The sequence below is a fragment of the Ambystoma mexicanum genome, chromosome 3q (genome assembly GCF_040938575.1).
Source record: "Ambystoma mexicanum isolate Mex_15411 chromosome 3q, UKY_AmexF1_1, whole genome shotgun sequence".
Lineage (NCBI taxonomy): Eukaryota > Metazoa > Chordata > Amphibia > Caudata > Ambystomatidae > Ambystoma > Ambystoma mexicanum.
Genome location: NC_090926.1, coordinates 1,195,784,728 through 1,195,810,357, shown reverse-complemented (window position 1 = coordinate 1,195,810,357; position 25,630 = coordinate 1,195,784,728). Strand labels below are relative to the sequence as shown.

Here is a 25,630-nt window from a genome sequence, read left to right as displayed (position 1 = left end):
GAGCATTTGTATGGGGGAGAGGACGGGAGCGGCGGAATCGCAAGTTATATTCCAGCCCTCCTTGCAGCTATAAAATGAATGAAAATTAGCCGTGACGTTAACACATGGCGTAAAAGCTTTAGGCAAGGCCTTTATGCCATGCATTTACATTACAAGCTCATATAAAATCAGCTCCTAGGTGTCTTCCCTGACAAGCCTTTTGGCAGAAGACTAAAGGCTTGCTCCAGGCTTTTAATCCTTAATTTATTTTGGAGCTGTGCAAAGTTGCTCTATTTTGCTTCTCCATTGGGCTGAGTGCACCAATCTCAGATGGAACATGAGTGCGATGCTGAAATCCCCTTTGCAACCACAGCACCGCAGTGAGTCTTTAGGTTCTGCATTTGGCAATGCTCAAGTTGTTGTATCCCACACCCACAAACACCAATCACTTAAAGAGAGAGGAACACTGCTTTCAATGCAGTAAGATTACAAAATAGTATTTAGGGTTGGTCTCTAGGACGTGAGAGGGTCCTATGCTATGGAACACTACTTCCACATGACCGATTAGCTATGAGAACTGCCCCCTTTACGCCCAATGCACCACCGTGAGTCTTTTGAGCCGAGCCTTCATTGGCAATGGTCCAGTAGGGGTAACCCAGATCTCCCACGAACACATACTCTTTGGGAACACAGGTTGAGTGTCCAATGAGACATTACAGAATAGTAGATAGGGTTGGTTCCTGGATGGTCAGGGAGTGGTATGCTGAATAGCAATTCTTCCTCAGGGACAAGTCCACATATGTAGTCTCGCCTAACCATTGTAAACAGATTTATGTACCCCGTCTCCGTTCTCTTCATCCCACCATTTTCCCACCTCATTTCCCCATACTCTATTGCAGACTGAAGCAGTTTCACTACTGTACAAGTGTACATTCATAAATTACCAATAAAATAAAAATTAGAAAATAAAAGATTGCTTGACAACTTGATATCTGGCGCGCTTAGCAAACTTGTGCCTTGCTTCTCTCCTGTCTCTGCAGGTCGGAATGGCTTGAATGCAAGCTTTATGTGAGAGTCCAGTTGACCAACATTGGGGCTCATTTTCAGCAGAGCCGTAACGTCAATGGACCATGTAAAAGCCTTGCCTTCCATTTGAACCCTTATGGTCTTTAATTGAGGTAACACATTGTACAATGGATGGGGATGCAGAATAACTCTAACACCATATAACAAGTCCGACTCGGGAAGTTGGCAAAGTGTCTCAGCATGGAGTTACAACAGACATCAACAGACATTCAATCGTGCTCTCAATCATTAAGCATAAAAACACACTTCAGAACAAAAAATTCATCATAAGTGACATTATGTTACGTGGCAAACTAAGAAAACCTACGTGGGATTGTGATAGGTTCAAGGGGTACATCTAAGTATACTTTCTTTGGGGAATCTGGTTGTGATTGGGTCTCTACAGTCAGGTGGACAACTTATGCCCACCCCTAGAGCAAGTCATCTTCATCAGTTACTAGATACATGATACACCATTGGATCTCAAACTATAAGGCCCTTTGTTATATTCACTTTTAAAATTGTTTGGCATGCTCATGCCCTTCTGGAACATTTGGCTCACTAGCAGCAAGTAACTGGTACCCCAGGTGCTGGTGGGTGGACTTTACTGTGTCTCCCAACCCAATTAGCCCTAGATCTCTCAACGCTCATGCCTTCTGCCATTCAGATTGTCTTTAAACTTGGCCTTGCAAAGTATCATTGCTCCTGAGAATAAAAGGAAGTATAGGCACATCCCTATCGTAGCTCAGGTCTGCACATCCACTCCTATTTCAATCCTCGACTCACATGATAGGAGACCATGTTCGGGGTGTTTTTCAGCATTTAATTGTCTTGAATTAATAAACTTGGCACTCATGGTGTTCTTCCTTGCACCTTAACAAGGGTTGATTCAGCTTCTCCTGTCCACTGTTCTTCAAGGATAGATAACCATCTTGGCTGCTCCATTCTTTGACACCAGGCCAGACAGCTATTCCATGCCTTTCCTTTCTTCAGCTGTTTTCTTGCTGTGACATAGCCTTCAGATCCTACTTTCTTCACGGATCTGAGCTTAATGAATATGTGACACCGATGTCCAGAATTCTATATAATAGCGGCACCACCTGCAGTCTATTCACTACGTATAGCCAGCCTTTATGATTACTTAACCTTCTGTAATACATCAGCAATCGAGTCCTTAAAACATTTAGCAGTAATATGTCCCTCGCTAACCAACCTACGCGAAATACATCTAAAGGATTTCAAATCACTAACTAACGATGAAGAAGACTGGTGGGACTATGCTGTGGCAGGACACAACATCAAGTTGTCCTGTAATTTAATTAATTTTTTCGATGAAATTTTAAATTCAGCACCCACATGTCAGATGACCTAGGCAACCGGATAATCGCTTGATTATAAAGTGGAATTATTAACCATAGCATTGGCAAAGTCTAATGATAAAATGAAACGTGCGAAAGAAATGAGCATTTTATTCTTTCGTCTGTCTTAACGAAATGTAACAAAAACATGATATACTATATCAGGTTGAAGTTTTACAATAAAAAAAAAAAAAAAAAAATACTTAACCTACTTGCGTTACAACTTCTGTACTGATATAAAACGGCTTTCATTTTCTGCAGTGTTCTTCAAAAGTGCAATCTACATTCCGCATATGAAAGTCTTCTCGATTCTTTACTTCATTATCAGGTTCAATATGGTCTATACACCTTCTTCGACCATTCTTCTCAGTGGGTCACACTAATTTCTTGTGATGTCACCAGGCTCTTATCTTCTCATCTTCATCTTTCTCCGGGAACCACCTCCGAGAGATTGTCATCTCTGCAGAGTACATCACATAGGGTCTTCTCAACAGATACCTTGTCTCAAAGACTCTTTGGGTAATAGGCACCATCAATGATACTGCGCACATCGCAATTTCTGGCTTCCAAAAAATAGGCATAGTGGGGGCGCCACTTCCTGGAGAGGCATACACCTGCTCCTCTACAAATTGATGCCACTGCTCATTTTAATTCATTTGTATAATTAACGGGGGTGGCGGAACACAACTTGCATGTTGCCCATTTCGCCCATATCCCTTCCTCTCTGCCATACAAATGCCCCAGCATTTGCACCAGCATGCATTTTCTTGCTGCCACAAATGCTGGGGATCCCTTTGGAGGCAGCCAGCTGCGCCAGGATCCATTGTAAACAGTTTACAATGAAACGCTGCTTACCATGCAAACATGGCAGGCACATTTACAATTACAATTAAACGCTGCCTAACATGCGCACATGCCAGACCGTGTTTAATGGTGGTTGTAAATGCTGCCTTCCATGCAAGTATGGTAAGCAGCGTGTACTCATTTGCACGGCAGAGTGCAAATGTGCAGGGAATGTATGCATTCGTGTTTGCCGCATTTTGCTCTGCACATAACCCTCGCCATGCAAATGACCATAATTTGGTGGTAGGGAGAGGCCTAGATGTATATCTACATGTAACGGCTCTCATCCACCCTGGAGCAAAATGAGGTTCATTGGGTTCAAGTAGGACATACTATCTCTGCCACGGAAGGTCTTGTGTAAATGGACAATTTTGTGGTCTGTGCTGTGCGCTGACTTCCGAAGATACAACCAGGACTGTACGGTATATAAGAGGATGTAAAGGGTAATCAACAGATGTAGGTTATTCTTTCAGCCGGCAATTCTCACTCACGGAACACTCACCTGATGAAAAAACTGTCACATGCACAAAGACAGATGCACCACGCAGGTCTGTGTTTGCTTCAAATGCGGCATATATGGTTTCATTCTTTAATGTGCAGGATCCTTTCCCATCGCTTACCTGGAAAAAATGTTTATTTAGTCAGATTTCCCTCTGGCCAGTCAAAATAGATGCCATTTGGCTTCATTTAAGACATCAGACTATTGCAATGAACACAGAGGTTTAATACTTATAGGCATTCTTAGAACATTGGTAAGGAGGGTTAGATTCATGGACTTTTTGCTAATTCTTAGCTATACAAGTAACGTTGTTTTATTGGTGCATACTTATCACATTTATATTCCACATATATATTATCATATTCAAGGAAAAAACTTTAGTAGCAGGGATGTTAAGTGAGAACGTAATGCACACACACCCCTGAAATTCAGCTTAGCCACCTTAACTTCGCGCCCCCTGTTGCGCAGTCCATGACCACAATGATGACATCACCGGTGACATCCCTAATTACATTGCAACAGTAACTGGGATTAAGCATGGCCTTCAGCCATGGTCAATGTGCATGGCCAAATATATTTTAACACATGAAAGGGTACTAGTTATGGCCTTTTTTAAAGGAGGTTTATAGTTCTTTCATATATCTGAAAAGAGCAATTATTAATAACTTATATACAGTGATGTAACACCATTAAACATTTTCACTTATAAAAACCTATTAAATTGACAGAAAATGCTTTTTTAAAGGGATGTCACGGTTAAGATGCATCCCACCATTGGGACTCCTCACCTCCAGTAGTTAGCCAGTTAGCAAAAGATTTGTAGAAGATTGTTAAGTGGCAGTTTGTGTGTGGAAGCTTAATATGGTCAGAGGGTTATATATACAGTTTTTGGAAGTGATTGGTGGATGGATGTGTGACTGTTTAAAAGCAGGCATTGGGGGAGTGTTACAAATATAAAATTAAAAAGGGGAGAAGGGCTGCACTATGCAATGGTGGGCACGATCCATCCGGGTGGTTTAATGATCCAGGTCCTGGAAAGGGGACTGTGGAGACCTTGAAAAGTTATAAAGGTTCATCTATTATTGTCCTTATTGTATGCTAGAGAAAAGTATTTGGGACAGAAAATTGTTTCTGTCCTTTTATATTTTTCTCTAGTATACAATTGTCCATTAGCACCCTGGGCTGGGGGAGCCAGCCAATTATGTGGCTAGGAATGCAGGCTTGAACCGCCGATACAAGGCCACATTTCAAGCGGCCTGATGGCGGCTCTTCCCGCCGCCATCATCCCCTAAACCCCAGCCTCTGTCCTATTATTTTTTGTTTTTTCACCGCAGACCCTCTACTTACCTTATTTCGGTGGCGGCGGGTGCCTCCGCTTCATTTGCACTTTCTCTTTGCCTCCCGCAGCCCGCCATGGAAAGGGAAGAAGTGCTCCGTACGGAGCCCCGCCTTACCTTTCCATGGTGGCCATCTTGAAAAGGATTTTCCTTCCTACAGCGGGACGCTGCACGTGTCCCGCTGTAGGAAGGAAAATCCTTTTTTTACGAAGTGCAAAAGCATTCGCAGACACATCATCACGCCACGCGTGTGGTCACGTGACACTGTCCGGAAAGTCTGCGATAATGTCAGAAGCTTGCGAACGTCGACAAACACAAAAACATTGTAAAAGTTGCAAAAATTGTACAGAAGTGTTAAAAATGATGCAAGAAGGTGGGGTATGGCAGAGTTTTGGACAAACATTTTGCTATATAAGGGTAAGTATAATATTAGTAAGTTGTAGGAAGTTAGCATGCGCTGGTAAAACCCCATGAAATTCAATGAATAAAGTTTGTTAAAGTGACTTTATGGTTACAAGTAAAACTGAAAACCCCCTAAGCAACCTTAACTCGCACCACCACCGTGCACTGCTAAGACTAACACCCAGGACATGAAAGATGACATCAACTATGCGCCCCCTGTTGCACAGCGTATGACCACAATGAAGACATCACCGATGACATCACTGATGACATCACTAGTGACATTACTAACTAGATCATACATGCCATCACCAATGAGATAATAATTCCATCAAATGTGATATCACTGATTAAATGATTAAATAAGTTAGAATATGTTTGCTGACCTCTTTTGATACATATTTTGTTTTATTACACTTAATAATAACAACATGACATGGAGCAATACATTGATACAGAAATATGATATGATTACGTGTCATGTATTAGTAAACAAATAGAATACTTCATTGCAGGGAACGTACCTGATTCTGGTACATCTATTTCAGGTATTTCAAGCATAATATAATAAGTATAAGTACAAGTAAAAAAATAAGAATAGATAGAAGTAGACACATGTTTTAAGTGTTCTTAAAATAGTCAATGTTCACATTTAAATTTGCAATTCTCCTTACTGTAATAACATTACATGAACACATTTTTTTCTAAATGACAAGTAATATAATCACATACACAAGAAGGTACGTTCCCATGTGCATTGTGATAATATATAATCTAGGAATACAAAGTTTGGTTAATATGCAAAATAAATCAGTTACTTCATAATTGTATATCGCTTGTCACAATTAAAGAAACACGGGCAGAATACATTTTACTTTGTAAGTATGAAATAGGTACATATATGTTATATTAAAAAAACAGAGTTGTCATATTTCAAAATGTAAATAATCAAACCAGTGATTCCAGTGATGTCAAGCATGATGTAATTAGTGACGCTGTTAGTGATGTTATCAATGATGTCATGTATGATGCAATTAGTGATGGCACCAGTGATGTCATCGGTAATGTCATCACTGTGGTCCTACGCTGCGCAACAGGGGTTTCATAGTTAATTTACATCTGATTACCTTAACTCACTCCTAACTAAAGTTTTTTCACTGAATTTCAAGGGTTTTGCTATACTATACATTATTCGGGCCCACTAGCTTGGCCTTCAACTGTAGCCACTGTACATGTTGCGCCAATAGGTTTCTTTGGGGCCCACTAGCCATGGCCACAGCCTTCAGCTGTAGCCACTGTGCATGTTGCACCAATAGGGTTCTTCAAGCTGTTCAAAAACTACACTGTTTCTCTATGGGGAAAAAAATGGGGGTAGGAAGAAAACTGTGTTTTTATGTTTTTGGATGTTATAAAAGCTTTTAAGGAGCAGCGGGCAACCCCTTCTATGTCGAATATTTTAACTACTGGATGGATTTACCGCAAAGCAGTCACGACATTTAAGTAAATGCTTCGTGCCCAAGTTGTTTCTTATTTGGTCCAAATCTGCCTACTGTTTTTTGTGCTATGGCTGTTCAAAAATTGCACATTTTCTCAATGGGACAATGAATGGGCTGAAACTGTGAAACTGTGCTTTTTTGTTTTCTTAATAACTTTTCCATTTTATAACGTATTGTTCCCACAATTTGCAGTTTGGCAGGGCTTCCAAAAACATATTGTTTTAAAAATGTTATCCAAATCTACGCAGCAAGTCAAAAGTAATTAGTATTAGAATTTTGAAAGCAAATGGCAGTTTTTTTCATTCCTGAAGAGCCTCTCAGACTCTGATGCATTCTGGGACACAAATATAGCTATCATTTTAGTAGAAGTTGGCGCCCCCTTCTCCGTAAAATATTTTAACAACTACTGGACAGAATAACTCCAGACCCCTCCCAGAAATCTATTCAATGCTTCGTGCCCAAATTGTTTTGTACCTCGTCCAATTCCACCCAATGGTTTTTGCTGTCCATTGTGCAGACATCTTTACCCTTTCTCTGTGGGAAAATGAATTGGAATAGGCCGAAAAGTGTTTATATACTTTCCTAATAACGTTTTCTTTTTTTAATGAATATTTCTCAAAGTATCCAGTCCGGGGGGGCCTGTGTCACACATGTGTTTTGCTAAATATCAGCCAAATCTATCATGCAACGCAAATGTTATTAGCAATTAAAATTTCAGGTTTCCTATAAAGCATGCTATTCACCTTAACTATAGTGCAGCGACCGCCGCCCTATGACATACATGATAGGGCTGCGGTTGCCGCCATATAGAGAATGTGAGGCCTATGAGTCATAGGAAATCCAAATATTTTACTGCTAATCATTTTTGACTTGCAGGATGGATTTGGCTGATGTTTTCCAAAGATAAAGTGTGCCACAGACCCCCTCAGACTGAACATTTTGGGAATGATTTGTTAAAAAATTAAGAAGTTATTAAAATCGCAAAAAACACTGTTTTTGCCCTACTCCCATTCATTTTTCCATAGAGGAAAAGTCCATTTTTGTGAAACTCGAAGCTTAAAAAACCGTAGGGCGGGTTTGGACCAAATTAGAAACAACTTGGTCACGAAGCACTAACTCGATTCCTGGGACAGGTCTGAGATAAATCCATCAAGGAGTTTTTAAAATATTGGGTGGTGAAGGGGGTGCCCCCTACTCACCAAATAATAGCTATATCTCCCTTGGTGCTTTGCAGCAGAGAGGCTGAGAGGTTTTTCGGAAAGAAAAGGCTGTAATTTTTACCCTAAATCCTATTGCTGCTAACCATGTACTTGCTGGGTGAATTTGGATGAAATTTTCCAAACAAAAAGTTTGTCAAGGTACCCCCCACCCCCAAACTGGAAATTAAAAAACTGAAATAGTAATTAATAAATCAAAAAACACATTTTCCATTAGGGAAAAGTGCAGTTTTTGTCAGCCATAGTGCATAAGCCGCTGGGGTGATTTGGACCAAATGAGAAAGAACTTGGGCACAAATTTAATTTCATTGACTGCTTTGGGGTAAATCTATCCAATAGTTTTTAAAGTATTTGACATCTGCTCCTTTAAACCTTTATATCAGCATTGGTGCTTTGCTGCAGATTGGCTGAGAGAGGCTAATAACGTTTGACTTGCTGGAAGGATTTGCATCACATTTTCCGAGAAAAATGTTTGTAAAAGTCCCCCCAAGCTGAACATTTGGGGAGCATTGCGTTAAAAAATGAAAATGTTATTAAGAAAAGAAAAAACGCATTTTGTTTTCAGCCTGCTCACATTCCTTTTGCAATAGAGAAAAAGTGCAGTTTTTGAAGAGCCATAGTGTGAAAATCGCTGGACAGATTTGGATCAAATAAGAAACAACTTGGGCACAAAGCTTTGACTTAGAAGTGGGAGCCTCCTACTCCTTCAAACCTTTATATAGGCATTGGTGCTTTTCAGCACATAGGCTGAGAGAGACTAATAACATTTGACTTGCTGGATGTATTTGAATGCAATTTCCAACACAAAAAGTTTGTGAAGGGCCCCCTAAACTAGACATTCGGGGAACAAATCATAAAAAAACTAAAATGTATTTAAGAAAACAAAAAAATGCAGTTTTTAGCCTACTCCAATCCCTTTTCGCATAGAGAAAAAGCGTAGTATTTGAAAAGCCGTAGCGTGAAAACTGCTTATCACAGTTGGACAAAATAAGGAACAATCTGGGCACAACGTGTTGACTTAATTTCTTTGACTGCTTTGAGCTAAATCGTCCAGTACTTTTTAAAATATTCGACAGAGAACGGGGTGTACCCTGCGCCTTAAAACCTACATAATGGTCATGTTGGGTTGCAGCGGAGAGGTTGAGAGACGCTAATAACTTTTGACTTGCTGATTGGATTCAGATGACATTTCCGAAACCAAATGTTTGTCCAGGAGTCGTCTTCCCCCAGCCTGGACATTTTGGGACAATTCACTAAAACATGAAAATGTTATTTAAAAATTTTAAAAAATGCTATTTTCAGTCTACTCACATTCATTTTGCCATAGAGAAAATGTGCAGTTTTTTTAACAGCCATAGCGTGAAAATCGCTGGGGAGATATGGACCAATTAAGAAACAATTTGGACACAAAGCATTGAATTAATTTCCTTGACTGGTTTGGGGTAAATCTATCCAGTAGTTTCTAATATATACGACAAAGACAAGGGGGTGTTCATTAAAACCTTTATATATATATCAGCCTTGGTGCTTTGCAGCAGAGAGTCTAAGAGGCTTTTCAGAAATGAAAATATGCCTTTTTTGTTGTGGCTCGATTCAAGTAATTCCCGCAACATTACAGCAAAATGAAAACTCAAAACGCTATTTGGAGAAGGCAAAAGGATGCCATCAAAACTTTGGACTCCCCCACATCCTTACAGAGTCTAAAAGACAAGTCCTAAAAGTTGAAAATGTAATTAATGTAATCAGTGCTTTTATCAGTCAAGTCATATATGATGTTATGTCTGATTTCATCAGTGATGTAATTAGTGATGTCACCAGTGATGTAATCTATGATGTCATCATTGCTGTGATCTTGCCAACTTGGGGCAAGTAGTTAAGGTGGATTTCAGTTTCAAAAGGCCAGTCAGCAAGTGATCCAGGCAAGATGCTTTGCCTGATTTTTGAGCTTGTAGAGCTGACCTGATGTCTAGTTTCGTATAAATCAAATAGTTCTCTCTGGGACAACCTGCAACTCTTGTGGTTTGTAGCCCCATTGGAATCAGAGAATCCTCTCCATGATCATATAAACTCTCAAAATTGGTGAACCATTTGATTTCACAGATTTAAACCTGGGGTGATGTGTTCCTAAACATCTCCTTTTCGTCACGGATCCCTTCTGGTTCTTGGCATCAGTGGCCAGCTTAAGGCATTCCAAACTATTCTCCTCCAACACCATCATCCTTTTGCTACTTTGGGCTTTGTATTTTGTAGACGCTTCTAGCATTTTACTTTAGGTTTGTGGATGTACATGAGCCTCGGCTGGAGAAGAACAGCAGCCATCATTGTGGCAATAACATAGGAGCCTCATTCATGATAGGGGAGGTGATACAAAATAGTGATTGGTTGGCAAGTGCCCATAAAGTCATGCTAGGATGATGCAAGTCACTGTCCAAGACACAGGAACACCCACGTATACACCCCATGTTATGTCATGAAGGCAAGGGGTTAACCACTGTGGGATGTTCTAAACCACTACTGATGTTGCAGGGCAGTCTATGCCCTGCAACATCACTGTGTGCCCGTTTTCATCAAAAACAACAGGATGACCGCCAAAAAAAATCTATGCGCTAAAAATCTCTGAAAAATGCTCAGGGAAACCTGAAAAATAGGCCGCTAATCCATTTTGCCTATGTCAGTGGTAACACAGGAGACCACTGCCAACACCTATCATTTGGCTGCCCACAGAATAAAAGGAAACTACTTGAAAAAGCAGTGCTGAATTGCAAGGGAAAGCCAGAACTGCTTAAAAATCAGTTTTTCCTTGGATGTTAAATTTACAAAATAATGATTCTCAAACAGCAGAAAAAATTCAACATCCTTGTTGGGTGTTAAACATCACTTTATTTAAAGAATCTGCCGAAGCACAATGTCAGCAGAAGCACATTTCATCAGAATAAAATCCACATTCAAAGGTGTTTGCATGGGAAAAATATGTCAGAAATGGGCACAGTACCACCGCTTACCTATGTCAGAAGCTGGCATTTACTTTACTGTTATTTAAAACTTGTACATTAAAATCAAAGTATGGAAAAGAAGAGACTTCCCATCAAAAGCAATATAGGTGATACAATTCAATCTCTGTGTTTTGAAAAGGCTGGAATTAAGAGGTTTGTGGCTATATATGTTAAAAATGTAAATTGTATTTTGGAAAAAAGGCCATTTTAAACAATGTTTTAAAAGTGACTTAAAGCCAGCCACACTGGGCTTCAAAGACATTCCACAGCTTCTCCCAAACAAAGGAATCTTCCCCCCTGCTCTCTGCTGAGGAACTGGCAGAGAGGTGTGAAAGGAGGTGGGAGGAGGACTTTCGCCTGTTGCTCTGACAGGAGACAAAAGACTCCCTTGACTGAAAGGAAATGCAAATTTGGGTATCAACAGAAACAAGCTGCTGGCAGAAAGAGGCTCAGGTTGCTCTTGGCTCAGCCAAACCTTGGCTGCGGGGCTAGACTGAAAATGTGTATCTGGAACTGAAGAAAATATAGTTTTGAGAGAAAAGGTCATAGAAAACTGTCCCAAACTGGTAAAAATCTAAAATGTATAGGTAGTTAAAATGAAAATGTTGCTCACAAGTAGAAACTACTCTGGAATCTCTGTGATATTCAGAGACTGAACCACTGAAATGTTGATATTGTAGCAATTGTGATAATGCTAGGAATATGAAAATGTACAGGAGTATGCCCAGATGTTATGCACATGTATGTGGAAAAACTTGTACAGATCCGACACTGGGTAACCAACCAAAAGCGCGAAAAACTGTCATTTGTGAACCGGAACTCTTAGGAAGATGGGGCTTGGACAGATACGTGCATCATTTAATCTGTAATATAAATATGTATTATTAGCAAGTTGGTGATATTGTAAATATGCTTTATATGAAAAATATATTTTCTGTGTAGAAACAAAGGGGAGGTTTTTCCCTGGACCATAAACACAGCGTTATCATGACACATCATGACACTCTGGTTTCCTTCTCAAATCAGGAGAGAGGGAATACTTTGACCAATCAGTTTCCTAGAGGGTGGGCTTATCATAATCAGACTATCCACCCCCTTGGGAAATACATAAATAGGGACTGTTGAGGACCTAGAGACACACACATTCACCCATAAACTGATTTACTGGCGAAGCGCTCTGCAGGAAGAACCCAGATCAAGACTCCAGAACTCTGAAAGCAGAAGGCCGAAATCCAAAGCTGAACCCTTCTGAGCTGGCCTTTAAAATCTTGCAACCTGATTTTAACCCCAAACTTCCAGGGGCACAACCAATTCAACAGCCGGGCTGTACTGTTTTTCTGCTTCTTGTCAAGAACTCTTGCTAGAACCCAGAGATCCAAACCAGTAGAGCAGAGTTGTAACCCAGAACCAACACGGCAGATCCAGTCCAAGAGACCGTGCAGAGACCAGAGTGCCTTGCTGAGTGCAGAACCAAGCTCCTGAATCCTGTTCAGTGGCTAGCGGATTCCAGTCCAAAACCTTTGACCAGATCCTGACGAGCCTATTCCCAAACCATAGTTGTGAGTATTTAGCATAGAACTGTCCATAGCCAATCTCTTACCTTAAATAATCCTATCCAACCCATTCCATCAAATCCAGAACTGCATTGTAGAATCTCTTTCGTCTGTCATGAATCCTTCTCTCATCCATATAGTCCTGTGATAATTGTAGTGATAAATCATCTTTGCGCTAATATATATTTGCTCAAGAAAGGCAAGTGTCGCAGCGGGTAAAGATCAGACAGAGGCGCCTCTGGACTGGTGGCTGTACAGTTGGTATATCGCATCTTCATAGCCCCTTGGTGTAAAGCCAATCCTTGTTTGTAATCTTCAAAAGCGCATCTTTCGTTTGAAATCTTGACATCTTATAGTTTTGCTGCAATCGCGCTTAACGCGCGGGAAAGTTTGCTGCGTTTCTGCACTTGGCTCAATTTCATCCCATATAAAACAGCTATTTCTTGCATTCAACCTCTAAATTCAGTTTCCTATCTGCCAGTTATTCAACCATCATTGCTAGTATTTACCTGAAGCTATCCAAAGCAGCTCCCACTAGTTTTGAATCCCATTTAGCGAATTAAAGTCATTTTTCAGTGTTTTTCCCATTCATTCCAAATCACATTTAAAAGCATTTGAACTGTTAAAAATCATTCCTGTTTCTCTCTTAGCTTGCTGGGGGAATTGGGATTGAAACTGAATTTGCAGTGTGTTATTCCTGAAACCTGTTTTTTCTCCTTTCATCTCTATATTGCATATTAGGGGGGATTGAGTAGATCAGGGGGAAAGAGTGATTACATTGCATTTTATTGAATTCATATCAAGTTTTATTTCTGTGCTGCATTAATTTCCTATCATTGCATTTCATTGAACCCACACAAAGTTTTACTCTATACTACATTATTCTTCTCATCCATACTCCCATTGATTAAAGAGATTGTTGATTGTGATATCACCCATGGATGATCATTGTATAAATATTAATAGTGTGATATCTAGATATTGTTCAAACTCATAAAAGTGTGATATATATATTGTTCAAATTCATAAAATAAATCTTTTAACTTTGCAAAACAACCTACTTCTTGGTTCAGTGAGACCGGGGGGGATTCAAAGAGAGGTGCGTGATATAAGGGTACATCATTCAGAAAATAACTTTATACATAAAAATATATAATTAAGGGTTCCAGCTGGGCATCTCACGCCAGGCATTGACTTAGGTGGCGTGCTGGGTTGAAATCGCTTACAGATTGGGGGCTCGAATCCGGGTTTCTGAATTAGATATACCACTTGTGACAGCTTAATACAGTGTGCTAACTGACAGGGTACATAAATCCTGTTCGCCTACAATGCTGTGTCACACTGTGAAAAGCATCCCTCAAAAGGGAACGCTCTAAGGAAACGGTCTGTTTTGCAAAAATAAAATAAACTTCTGAAAGTCAGGAAGGAAATCAATATTTCCAGAATGGCGACATTGGTAGAAATCAATATGGCTACAGAACACCTATTGCATAAATTATTTGTGAGAGGTGAATGGACAGAGCAGGATTAGAATGTGTGGTTGCAGGCAATCACACAACAGATCACTGCAACAGGGTTAGATATATGATAAGATCAGGGTCCCTTACATATGGCCCTGAGTGAACTATATATGGCCCCTAAGGCAATGGATGAGCAAAACAAGATTGCCAAAATAGCAGCATATCTATACCTATCTATTGGAGCCATACAGGGTAAATATGCTGAAGGCCAATATTTGCCAAGTAAGCAACTGCAGGCATTAAAAAAGGCCCAAACTGATCTGGACTCTGCTGAGCAGAGGATACAGAGGAGCCAGGAGTCAGAAAATGAAAGTAGGCAGTATATAATCAAAATAAAAGAGTACATGGGTATCTTGCAGCAGGAAAAGGCAGATCAGGATACCAGAATTCTGGCCTTGCAGAAGGAGTACCAAGAAAGTTTGGACTCTCTACTGCAGAGCCAGAAAAAGCTGTAGCAACAGATAATCTTCAACAGGGCATGCGCAGAGCAGGTAGTCACCCTGCAAGGCCACCTAGACAGAGAAGAGGAGGAGAGCAATAAATTGATTCTGAAAGACATGGACACTGGGGCAGAATTGGATGAAGAGCGCCAGAAAGCTGGTGCGCTTCAAAGACAGAGGGACGACCTGGCGGCACAGAGGCAGGCTCTTGCTCAGGAAAGGGACACCTTAGGCCAGGAAGTCTGTAATTTAAAAGAGAAAGTAGAAGAAAATCACCTGGCCCTTCAGGGACTGGGTTACTTTCAAAAAGAGCATGAAAGATTGTTAGAGCACACCAGGAGGGTGGAAGAAGCTCTAGCAAGGAAGGGCCAGGCCAGTATGGACAGGACTCAGGAGGTAACCCTCCTGCAGAAAAGACTGGCCCAGTACTCGCAAACAACCCAGGAAGCACAGAGAGAAAATGAGGCTCTCTGTGAGAACAATGACAGGCTCCACAGACAGGTAGCCATGCAAGAGAGATTGATAGAGACTAGCAAGGTCTTGATAGAGGAACAGAAAGCTCAGGTTCTCGCATGGCAACAGGGAGCAGGGGCTGATAGAGATGAGGTTCGCTGGGAAAGGGAAACACCTGAGCATAACCTCAGGAACCCTAGTACCAGAGGCCTTCATCTCTCCCAATCCCTGGACTCTGCCACCCCCATGTCCACTGGCGCACATGAGCCAATGGCCACGGGGATGGCAGATTTCAATCCAATCAGAAATATGGGGCTCACAGACCAGCACCTACCAGGAATTGATGGGCGGGCATCTGGGTATGGGTACCCAAGTACTGTGAAATTTAGTCGGGAACTCCAGGAGAATAGGCCCACTAAGGGCATCCTGAAAACCTCTGCCCAGCTAGGACAGTGGGGGGGGGATACCCATCAAATCCCGGGAGCAAGGAGGAATCAGAAGACTCCTCTGAGCGCCCCAGGACACAGGAGACTGGGTCCCCACATTCTGCCAGCTATTCCCAGGCTTGCAGAATCCGGGAGAGCCTAGAAGACCAGGCGGGAACCTCTGGGAGCAGTGCCTCTGAGTCAGAGGAGGAGTGGATCAGGGTTACCCGAACCAAGAAGGCCAATAAGGTGAAAAGGCCGTTGCTTAAGGACCCCTTAAAGCAAATCAAAGCGATAAGGAGCGTCATCACGCCTTAACATAAGAACGCTAAGTATTCTGTTTGGGACTTAGAGCTCTTTGGGCAGATGATGGAAACTTTCCATTTGCAGGACAGCAGTAGCTGTATTCAGTATGTGAAATGGACCTTCTCGCCAGAATACTCCAGCTTCTTTGCAGGGCTGGAGGACCAAAATCATTCTAGATGGTCCACCTATAGGGCGGCCATCTTGAAGCATTTCTCTGTTCACAGAAATCCCCAGGAGGCTCGCAAGGCAGCCTACAACTTACAATGTGAGGAGGGTCAGGCCCCACAAGAATTTGTGCAGGAATTAAAGCGTGCCTTTGCACAGACCACCAGAAGGGAGCGCACGGACAGCAAAGAAATTGTGAAAACGTTTTTCCACGCTCTACCAAAGTACATCATGACCCAGCTAGTGAGAGATTTTCATGAGAAAAGATCACTAGACTGGGTCATTGAACAGGCCACCCGAATTCATGAGGTGCAAAAGCCCATAGAAAACAAGAACAATGCTAAAAGCCCCAAAACAACCAACACCCCTGCTGCTGCTAAGGTGGCAGAGGTGAAGGTTGCCCCCATTTTAGATTTGGAGATGGTGGGGCCTAAAAACCTGACTGCACAGCAGAATAATCCCAAGCCCAGAAGGCCCTCGGGCCAGTCACAGAAAGGGAGCCAAGGAGGTAGTCCCACACATGGGATCCCTCACTCCCCTGACTACATGAGTCCCCGCTACAAGGGGAACAGTCCCATCCTGGGTTATGTGTGGACTCCTCCAGCCCAAGGGGGGGGGGATCCAACCGAGCACCAGCTAACCCAGGGAACTTCCCTCCTCACTTTTCCCAGGAGGGCAGAGATTCCCCAAATCCTGGACAGAACTTTTTCCCCAGGTACCCACAAACCTTTCCACCCCAGAACAACCCATCCTTCTTTCCCCATTTTCCTGAGCCCAGACAACCTAATCCGGGAGAGGGGAGGCCCAGGGTGGAGGGGTACCCACATTTTCAAAACCCGGTGTATTTTCAGAGAAGGGATAGCTACCCTTACCGGGATCAGCCCAGGGGAGAAATGAGAACCCCTTATCAGCCTGAGCGGGTGTCACAGTTAGAGCGCCAGGTCCAAAACATGGCACAGGATCTGGGTCGCATGCTGAGGGCTCAACAGAACCCTCAGATGAGCATGCCGGTGCAGAATGCCCCAAACTCCGGACCTGGTGCTCCAGAACAATGACAGGGGCAGAACCCCGACAACCCACCGGTTCCCAGGGAGGAGGCACAAGGGGAAGGGTGTGTAAAGCCTTGGAGGAAGCTTCCTTCCCAACTTGTAAAAAGCCCCTGGAAACCCAGGCACCGGAACCAAAATCTCCTGCCCCTGAAAGTCTGCCACCCAAGGAGCAGAGAGGGGGTAGGAGAAACAAAGAACCCAAACAGACCCATTTTGAGGAGGAGGTACAAATCTTCCAATTTGAAGTAGAGGGATCCCATCCTTCTTTCCCCATTTTCTTGAGCCCAGACAACCTAATCCGGGAGAGGGGAGGCCCAGGGTAGAGGAGTACCCACATTTTCAAAACCCAGTGTATTTTCAGAGAAGGGATAGCTACCCTTACCGGGATCAGCCCAGGGGAGAAATGAGAAGCCCTTATCAGCCTGAGCGGGTGTCACAGCTAGAGCGCCAGGTCCAAAACATGGCACAGGATCTGGGTTGCATGCTGAGGGCTCAACAGAACCCTCAGATGAGCATGCCGGCGCAGAATGCCCCAAACTCCGGACCTGGTGCTCCAGAACAATGACGGGGCAGAACCCCGACAAACCACCGGTTCCCAGGGAGGAGGCACAAGGGGAAGGGGGTGTAAAGCCTTGGAGGAAGCTTCCTTCCCAACTTGGAAAAAGCCCCTGGAAACCCAGGAACCGGAACCAAAATCTCCTGCCCCTGAAAGTCTGCCACCCAAGGAGCAAAGAGGGGGTAGGAGAAACAAAGAACCCAAACAGAGCCATTTTGAGGAAGAGGTACAAATCTTCCAATTTGAAGGAGAGGGATCCTCAGAGGATCCTGGGAAAAGGATCTTCTCCTTCAGAGACGGGGGAACTCCTCCTAAAGAGAAATGGGTCCCAAAGGATTCAAATCCAGACTCAGGAGATGTGGGGACGGAGCTAGCGCCGCCCATCCTCCACCCCCAGAGACAACATGAAAATCCTGTGGTTCAAACCCATCCCGGTGACTGCCTCCAAAAACGGTGGGTGGCCCAGAACCAGGGGAACCCAAAACTTCTCCCATATCTAGTTGCCACCTTTTGTTTTCAGATTCCCTAGACTCCCCACAGAATTCTGCCCAAATCACCTCCCTGCCCAAATCTAGAAAACTAACCCACCAGCTGCCCAAAAATGTACATTATCTGTGCCCCCTTGTGGAGAAGGAGGGGAGACTCTATGCCCCAGTCCAAATACAGGGACAGGGTACAATTTTGGCACTGGTGGACACTGGATCCCAAGCTACCCTTCTGTCCAAAAAGGCCTTTGATAAACTGAATTCAGGAAGGGGGGAGAATTACCAAATTCCTCTCACCCTTCTTCCTGGACAACTTCAGGACTTTGACGGGAAGGAAATTCCCATCGAGGGGACTGCGGATTTGGACATAAAAATTGGGCAACACAAGGTGAAGCACCCGGTCATAGATGGGACTCCAGAGGGCACCCCTTGTTTACTAGGGAATGACCTGCTGCGAAGGTTGTCACCCCCAATAGATTGTGTAAACAAGGTCCTCTGGACCCAGACTAGCAGAACAATCAAACTAAAACAGAGTGTCAACCATGTTAGTTTAAACGGCACCTGGCACATGGGTGAACAAAAATCTGACCAAGTACAATTTCACTTCCAGAACAACCAAATCCCAGACGTGACAGTAATAGCAGTAGGACAACAAACTGGTGATGGGGGGTCCTCTCTATTTCTGAAAATCAACCTTCCTTCCAGTTTAAGGTGGCAATCCACACTGGAAGGAAACACTCTGAAATTCTTTACCAATCCACAATCAGACACTCTCACTCCTATAGTCCAGAAAGATGTGAATTCAGCTCAAAGCCTGGCTGATATTCAGCAAATTGGAGAGCAGTTGTTCATCCCTGTTCAGTTAAATGATGGGAAGGACTCTGTTCTCGCCCGAGTGTGTCTGAACAACGGTAAGAGCTTCATCAGTGAAGCCATGTTCCGCCAACTCCCAAAAGATCCAGCCATTCCCACATTCAAACTGATAGACAAATGGGCAATGGACCTGGAAGCACCCAATTCCAAACATCTCCTGCCAAGCAGGTGTATGCTCAAAATCTCCATAGGCAACAAGAGCATAGTCCATAATTGTTGGGTCGTGCGAGACGTCACTGCCGCCTTTTACTTAGGCAGTGATATTCTCAATCGCTTTGCCATTAGTTTGGACCTAATAAACTTCAAAGCTTGGTCCCGATTATCGGATAATCCCATGGGCTTTGAGGACCCAGAGAAAGCCTTTAGGTCAGCTCAATTGCTGCCTTATGCAGTTGAAATTCAGATTGAAGAGGAAGTCACCATCCCAGAGAGGACCCGACAATTGTCCCTGGAAGTGAAAGTTAAAAGAGGACAAAAATTGAAAAACCTTTATGCCTATATTCATCTAAATGCTTCTCTCCAACAGCAAGGGTTGGGGGTAAACCCAACACCATTAGTCAACATAGAACATGACACCATTCCAATAGAGGTGGATAACAGTGACTTAAAAGAGTATCACTCTAGCCGCAGGCAACATTATTGGAATGGCGGTTGATGACCGACATTTTTCCATAGATTTAGGCAATGAACTGTTAGGACCTAATCCCAAGGACTGTTTTGACAGTGACAGTGATGACAACACAATGCCAGACAGGATTTTCACCCAGCATGGGGGGAACTTCCTGGTGTACACTTCCTGCCCTTATGCTAAGGAAGATGTGACCTGTGACTTCAGGGGGGATGAGGTGATTTTCCAAGTCCGCGAGGACTGCCTTCCCCACCTGAAGCCACCAGTCCAAATCAACACTCTGACCAGGGACTTCTCCACCCAGCTAGAGGAGGCAGCTGAGATAGCGAAACCAGAATTCTTTCCAGGCTTCAGGCAAATGGTTGAAGAGAGAGTCAATCTAGCTGATGCCTGTGAGACAAGTTTTCTTGGATTTTTAAGATCTCTTTGCGTTGGTCTCATATGACTGTGGTCGCACCGACATCCACACAACAACAATTCCCAAGGACCCTGGCATGATTCCAGTGTTTGTGAAGCAATATCGCTTGCCTCTCGCATCAATGGAGTCCCTTACTGAAATAATTAAGAACCTTGAGTCCCATGAGATAATCCATCCAGTCCACAGCACCTTCAATAATCTGGTGCTGGGGATATTGAAGCCAAACGGCCAGTGGAGACTCTGTGCCGACCTTAGGGAGCTCAACAAACTGGTCCATACTTCCCGATGGCCTCTTCCCTACATTCACCAAGGGCAGGCCCAGATCCAGGGGTCACAGGTATTCACTGCAATAGACCTGACCAATGGGTACTGGACTGTACCTGTCAGTAGGGAGGACCAATACAAGCTGGCCTTTACCTTCGGGGGGCAGCAGTACACATGGACCCGGACTCCCTTTGGATACATCAACTCCGGCAATGAGTTTAACATTTTTCTACATAAGGCCATGCCCAATCTGGGTGAAAGGGGTAACCTGGCTTATGTAGATGATGTTCTCATCAAAAGCTCAAATGTGGAGGAACACATAGCGGAGATCCGTTATGTTCTGACCCAGTTGAGGGGTGCCGGAGCAAAACTTTCCTTTGAAAAGTAGAACACGTGTACATTTCTTGAGGCATGAGATTACTCCTCAGGATCTCTTTCCCCAGGAAAAGAAAGTGGAAGCACTTCAGAAATTGAAAGACCCCACAACTCTGCGGGAACTAAGGAGCCTCCTTGGACTGACTAATTACAGCAGAAAGTTCATTGAGGACTACGCAGAGATTACAAGACCCCTGATTCATCTTTTGAAGGGGGGGTCAAGTGTGAGTGGGGTCCAGAACAAGCCGAGGCAGTAAGACAACTCAAAAGAAGCCTCTCACAAGCGCCTTGCCTAGCTTACCCTGTCAAAAAGAAGGAGTTCTTCTTGGAGACCGGGTTCTCTAATACATGCTTGACTGCAGTATTATACCAAAAGCATGACAAGGTCAATAAAGTAATCTCCTATGTGAGTAAAACTTTATCCTCGGTGGAGGAAAAATTCAACGATTGAGAGAAGGCACTCCTGGCAACGATGTGGGCATTGAAGAATTACCGCCCGTTTATCCAGGGGAACACATCATAGTAGAGACTCCACACCAGCCTCTGCAATATCTCCAAAGTGACAGAATCTGGGCCGGAAATGTGAGTAATTCCCGAATTACTTCCTGGATTCTGTCAATTTTTTTTTTTTATTTTTTTTTATTTGATATGGTTAAAAATTTCAACCTTTCAAATTCAGAGTATCACAAGTTTGCCACACTTTAAACAATAAATTATACAAAACAAAACCAAATTACAAAATTACAAAATTACAACTATGTGTCTATCAGCTTATCTTAAAATAGATATATTGCTTCCATAAGCATAAGAAGGTATAATGATTTCATTATATTCTGTTACAATTTCATAAAAGGGTTTCTCAACATTCTTTCTAAAGTTAAGGGATCCTTTTGATTAAAAAGCTGGGGGTTGCGTAACTAAATTTTAAAAGTTGACTCTAAAACACACAACTTTAGAGGAACTAAACAATATAAAAGCACTTCGACATCAAAATAAAAGCACTTCGACATCAATTGACATCATCCTTAGCAGTATATGGTAACACTGTTTGGACAAATTGAGTTAAAGCAATGTGTATTACTGTTCTGTTGCTCGTGATCAAGGCAATCCATATTTCATAATGTGAGCGCAGACAAAAAAATTGCATTACATTTTTGAAATATTGTTCTCTCAATCCAGACAGGGCCAAACATTCTACAATTACGTGGCTTAACGTCTCAATTTGTTTCAAATTAGTACAAAACCGACAAAAGGCTTCACTTTTGGGAATGATTCCCCGTCTTGCTAAGATTTGATTGGTTGAACACAAATTCAATCGTATTCTTAACATGGTGGCACGAACCACACTAGACGGACATTTAAGCAAGTAGTCGCTCATCTGTCTAATTTTTTTATGATGAAAACATTGATATCAAAGTCAACATAGCCAGAACAAACCTGTTGGGTTATAATCCAATCATGACGATATAAACTTGTTTTGGCTTTATTCGGATTAGAGAGCAGCATCTCTATAGAAATATCTGCATCCACAAGAGCATTTAGCACAAACAGCCTCCAATTCTTAGAAAATATATCTGATGAGGAACACATATGGTGGCCAACGAGTCCTAGAATGTTATCTGATTGTAATCCCAATAAGAGTTTACGATAAAAATTGCAAAATTTCCACAACACCTGTGCATGCATTGAGGTCAGGCCCAATTCATATCTTATTAACCATATTGGAGTACAAGACGGTAGGCAAAAGACTGTTTTCCAAAACTTTCCTTCAAAGTAATCCCAGTATCGTCTTTCCCTGGGCGGGAAAGTTTCAGCCCCATAAGACAGAATTGGGACGACTTTCTGCATATAGAAAGTCTTGACATGACTTGTGGTAAATTGCCCATACTTGGATAGGATAATTTTGGCTTGTGATGTCAAAGCCATACTTTTGGCTTTGATAGTGTCCTCAAGGATCGAGTTTGTTCTTGACCCTGAAAATGGAAGGCCCAAATATTTATAATGCAGTACTTTCTTCAAAGATAGGGTGGACACCTTCCATTGATAATTCATCATTTTTGGATTGGCTTTTCTAAGACAAGACACAATTTGCATTTTATTTGTGTTAATTATTAGATTGTTCTTAGTCGTGTAATCCGATAATTGATTCAACAGCTCTTGTAACCCATTTGGGGTAAGGGATACCAATACTAAATCGTCCGCATACAGGAGCCACATAATCTTTTGGGAGCCTAGTTTCGGTGCATCTGCCATGCAGTCCTGTAGGCTTATACCCAAATCTAGCAAAAACAAATTGAATAGAGTTGATGCCAGAATGCAGCCTTGTCTTAGACCTCTAAACGTTCTAATCTCAGAAGATAGTAGCCCTTCAAGTGACAATTTGATTTGTATACTCGTATTCGTGTGAAGTTTTTTAATCACAGTAAGCAGAGAAGAGGGGCATCCATATTTATGCAATTTCTGAAACAGTAGGCTACGGTCTATTGAGTCGAAAGCGTTTCGAAAGTCAACAAAAGCCATGTAAAGTGGCTGCCCAATCTTATGATATTTTGACTTTAGCAAGTTTAATGTTGTTAGATTTAAGCCAGTTCCCATTCCTGCAACAAAACCCGATTGAAATGGATCTCTTTCGCCCTGTTGGATAGCCCAGGTATTTAATTCTTGTAGAATTATTCGACTATACAACTTTCCAGGGGCATCCAATAGGGCAATCGGTCTATAGTTATCCGATCCCCGCTCTTAAATATAGGCACTATTATGGATCGTCTCCATGAGTCAGGAATGAGTTGTGTCACATTGATTTGTTCAAAAATTTGGCATAAAATTTCAGCCCAAGCCTCGGGTTGTTGCTTGAATAGGTGATTGGACAACCCATCTGGGCCCGGAGCTCTTGACTTACTGATTTTATTTATAAGATATAGTATGTCTAGTTTCACGATGTTTATATGAAAAGGATCATAGCTTTCCTCTTGCCCCATGGACCTCGTTTCAGTTGGGCTTGCATACAACTTCGAATAATGTTTTACCCATTCAACTTCAGGCACGGTGTGAACTTGGAGGGCTATTTGTGATGGCACAAGTGCTGTGTTTAATAATTTCCATACACGGGCCGTATTGTGTCCATACAAGGCTTTGAGCATATGTTCTCCATCTATTTGTAGCAATTGAATTCTGTGCCAGCGACACCAATTCCTATATGTCGTTTTAGCCTTTTTTAGAGCAGAAGCTTGCTCGTCTATTGGCAATTTCATAGCCACACGCTTCTCAGAACGAAACAACGTTTTCCTTTTTCTGGCATCTTCATTAAATATATGACGATTTTGCACAACTCGGTGGTTGTTTGCGCTACAAGGGGCAAAATATTGCATAAGATCACAGTAAGCAACACTACTGGTTTGACTATGACTTTTTGAAGGCAAATAGGCTAATTGCAACATTTGGTCAAATTGGTGCACCTTTGCTTCGGTCCATTTTATTCGGTTCAAACTATTGTTCACTACTATGATCCCATTCGCAGGATGTGTGGATAAAGCCTCTTCATTGCCTGATTCAAACCATTCTAGGGTTAGCATACAGTGATCACTGTCAAGATGCGGACAAATGACAAATGTTTTTATTTTTGACAACAGTTTGTCGTCTACATAAATGTAGTCGATTGTAGCCGTGTGTTGCCCCTGTCGCCACGTGTATTGTGTACAACTGTGATCAAACTGACTCCCATTTAGCATATTTAAACTTCTTGAGGCCATAAGTTGTTCCCATAGAGTTATGCAACTATTTTCTACTTTGTGATCTTGTGGACCACAATGTAAGTTCAAATCTCCCGCTACAATTGTGTAGCAGATTTCAGGGACCTGAGCAATATAATCTAATACAATTGAGATTTCAGAAAGAAATTTCTCTTCATCATAGCTCTTATGATTCCAATATAAATTAACTACCGCATACAGAATCGACTGGATCGATAAGACTGTTAATTGCATGTATGAATTTAAAGCCAATGCATGCACAATATTGGCTTTCGAGCTGAGTTTTGCGGCCGTTAAGAGGCCTGCCATCGGTCGTCCCTTAGATTTTTTCAAAGCTGCTGTAAAGTATATCTCATGGTTGTCCCAAGAAGGTTTATTAGACATCCATGTTTCTTGCAGCAAAACAAGGTCAAAGTTATTTAAAGTATTAGCTTTGTTATTTATTAAATGCCTAAAGCCACGCGTATTCCACGATACCATGGAAAATACGCTTTTTGTCTTTATCTTACTGGGTAGTTAACTATTAGAGTCACAAGAGCAACAATATTTGGATTTTGTGTCTGAATCAATGTTTCTAGGATTAGTAAACCCATTGGCAGGAGTTTCAGGGGTTACCTCCAATTTTGTATTGGTACTCGCGGGCCCATATAATAGTATGAATCCCATAGACGCTAGTTGTTCTTTGGCCTCCCAAATCAGATTTCTAACGATTCTTGATCGCAACCATAGACAAACCATGCTCAGTGAATCCTTATTAAAGAATTCAACTTGTTCAATGTCCGAGGATTCAACTTCTTCCAGGGCTGTGATGTCTGAAAATAATTCTAGAATGCTCTGCCGATTCAAAAGAAATTGTTGGTAGGGCGGGGGACGGCAGCTCAAAACTAGAGCAAAGGTTTGTTTATCTTGCCTTATAGGGCTACTAATTAGCTTCCTATTCTTGTTTTTAATAGTCTCCTTTGCAACAAATCGTACATCTGTATGCGAAGGGGCATAAAGAGTTTGAAGCACTTTAGTTAGATCCGCTTCATGTACAGCAAATTCGTGAGTTTCAGTTTCATTTATCATATTTTTGTCATCCGCAAACCTCACTTTTGTCTTTGGAGCAAGACACGATTTTAAGGGAAGCTGTGCTGGCGGGCAGCTCGCCCTTACACCCGCATCTCCACTCTCGGGAGCTTT

General features: G+C 42.3%; 1 protein-coding gene across 2 annotated transcripts in view; it reads right to left on the bottom strand.

Annotated features, from left to right (window-relative positions):
- Nucleotides 1-25,630, bottom strand: part of LOC138447740 (complement C3-like) — a 2,843,165-nt gene that overhangs the window by 2,464,071 nt on the left and 353,464 nt on the right. For both annotated transcript variants that reach the window (XM_069604045.1, XM_069604046.1), the window contains exon 9: nt 3,748-3,865. In XM_069604045.1, coding sequence (XP_069460146.1) covers nt 3,748-3,865 — 118 coding nt within the window. The remainder of the gene's footprint in view (nt 1-3,747; nt 3,866-25,630) is intronic.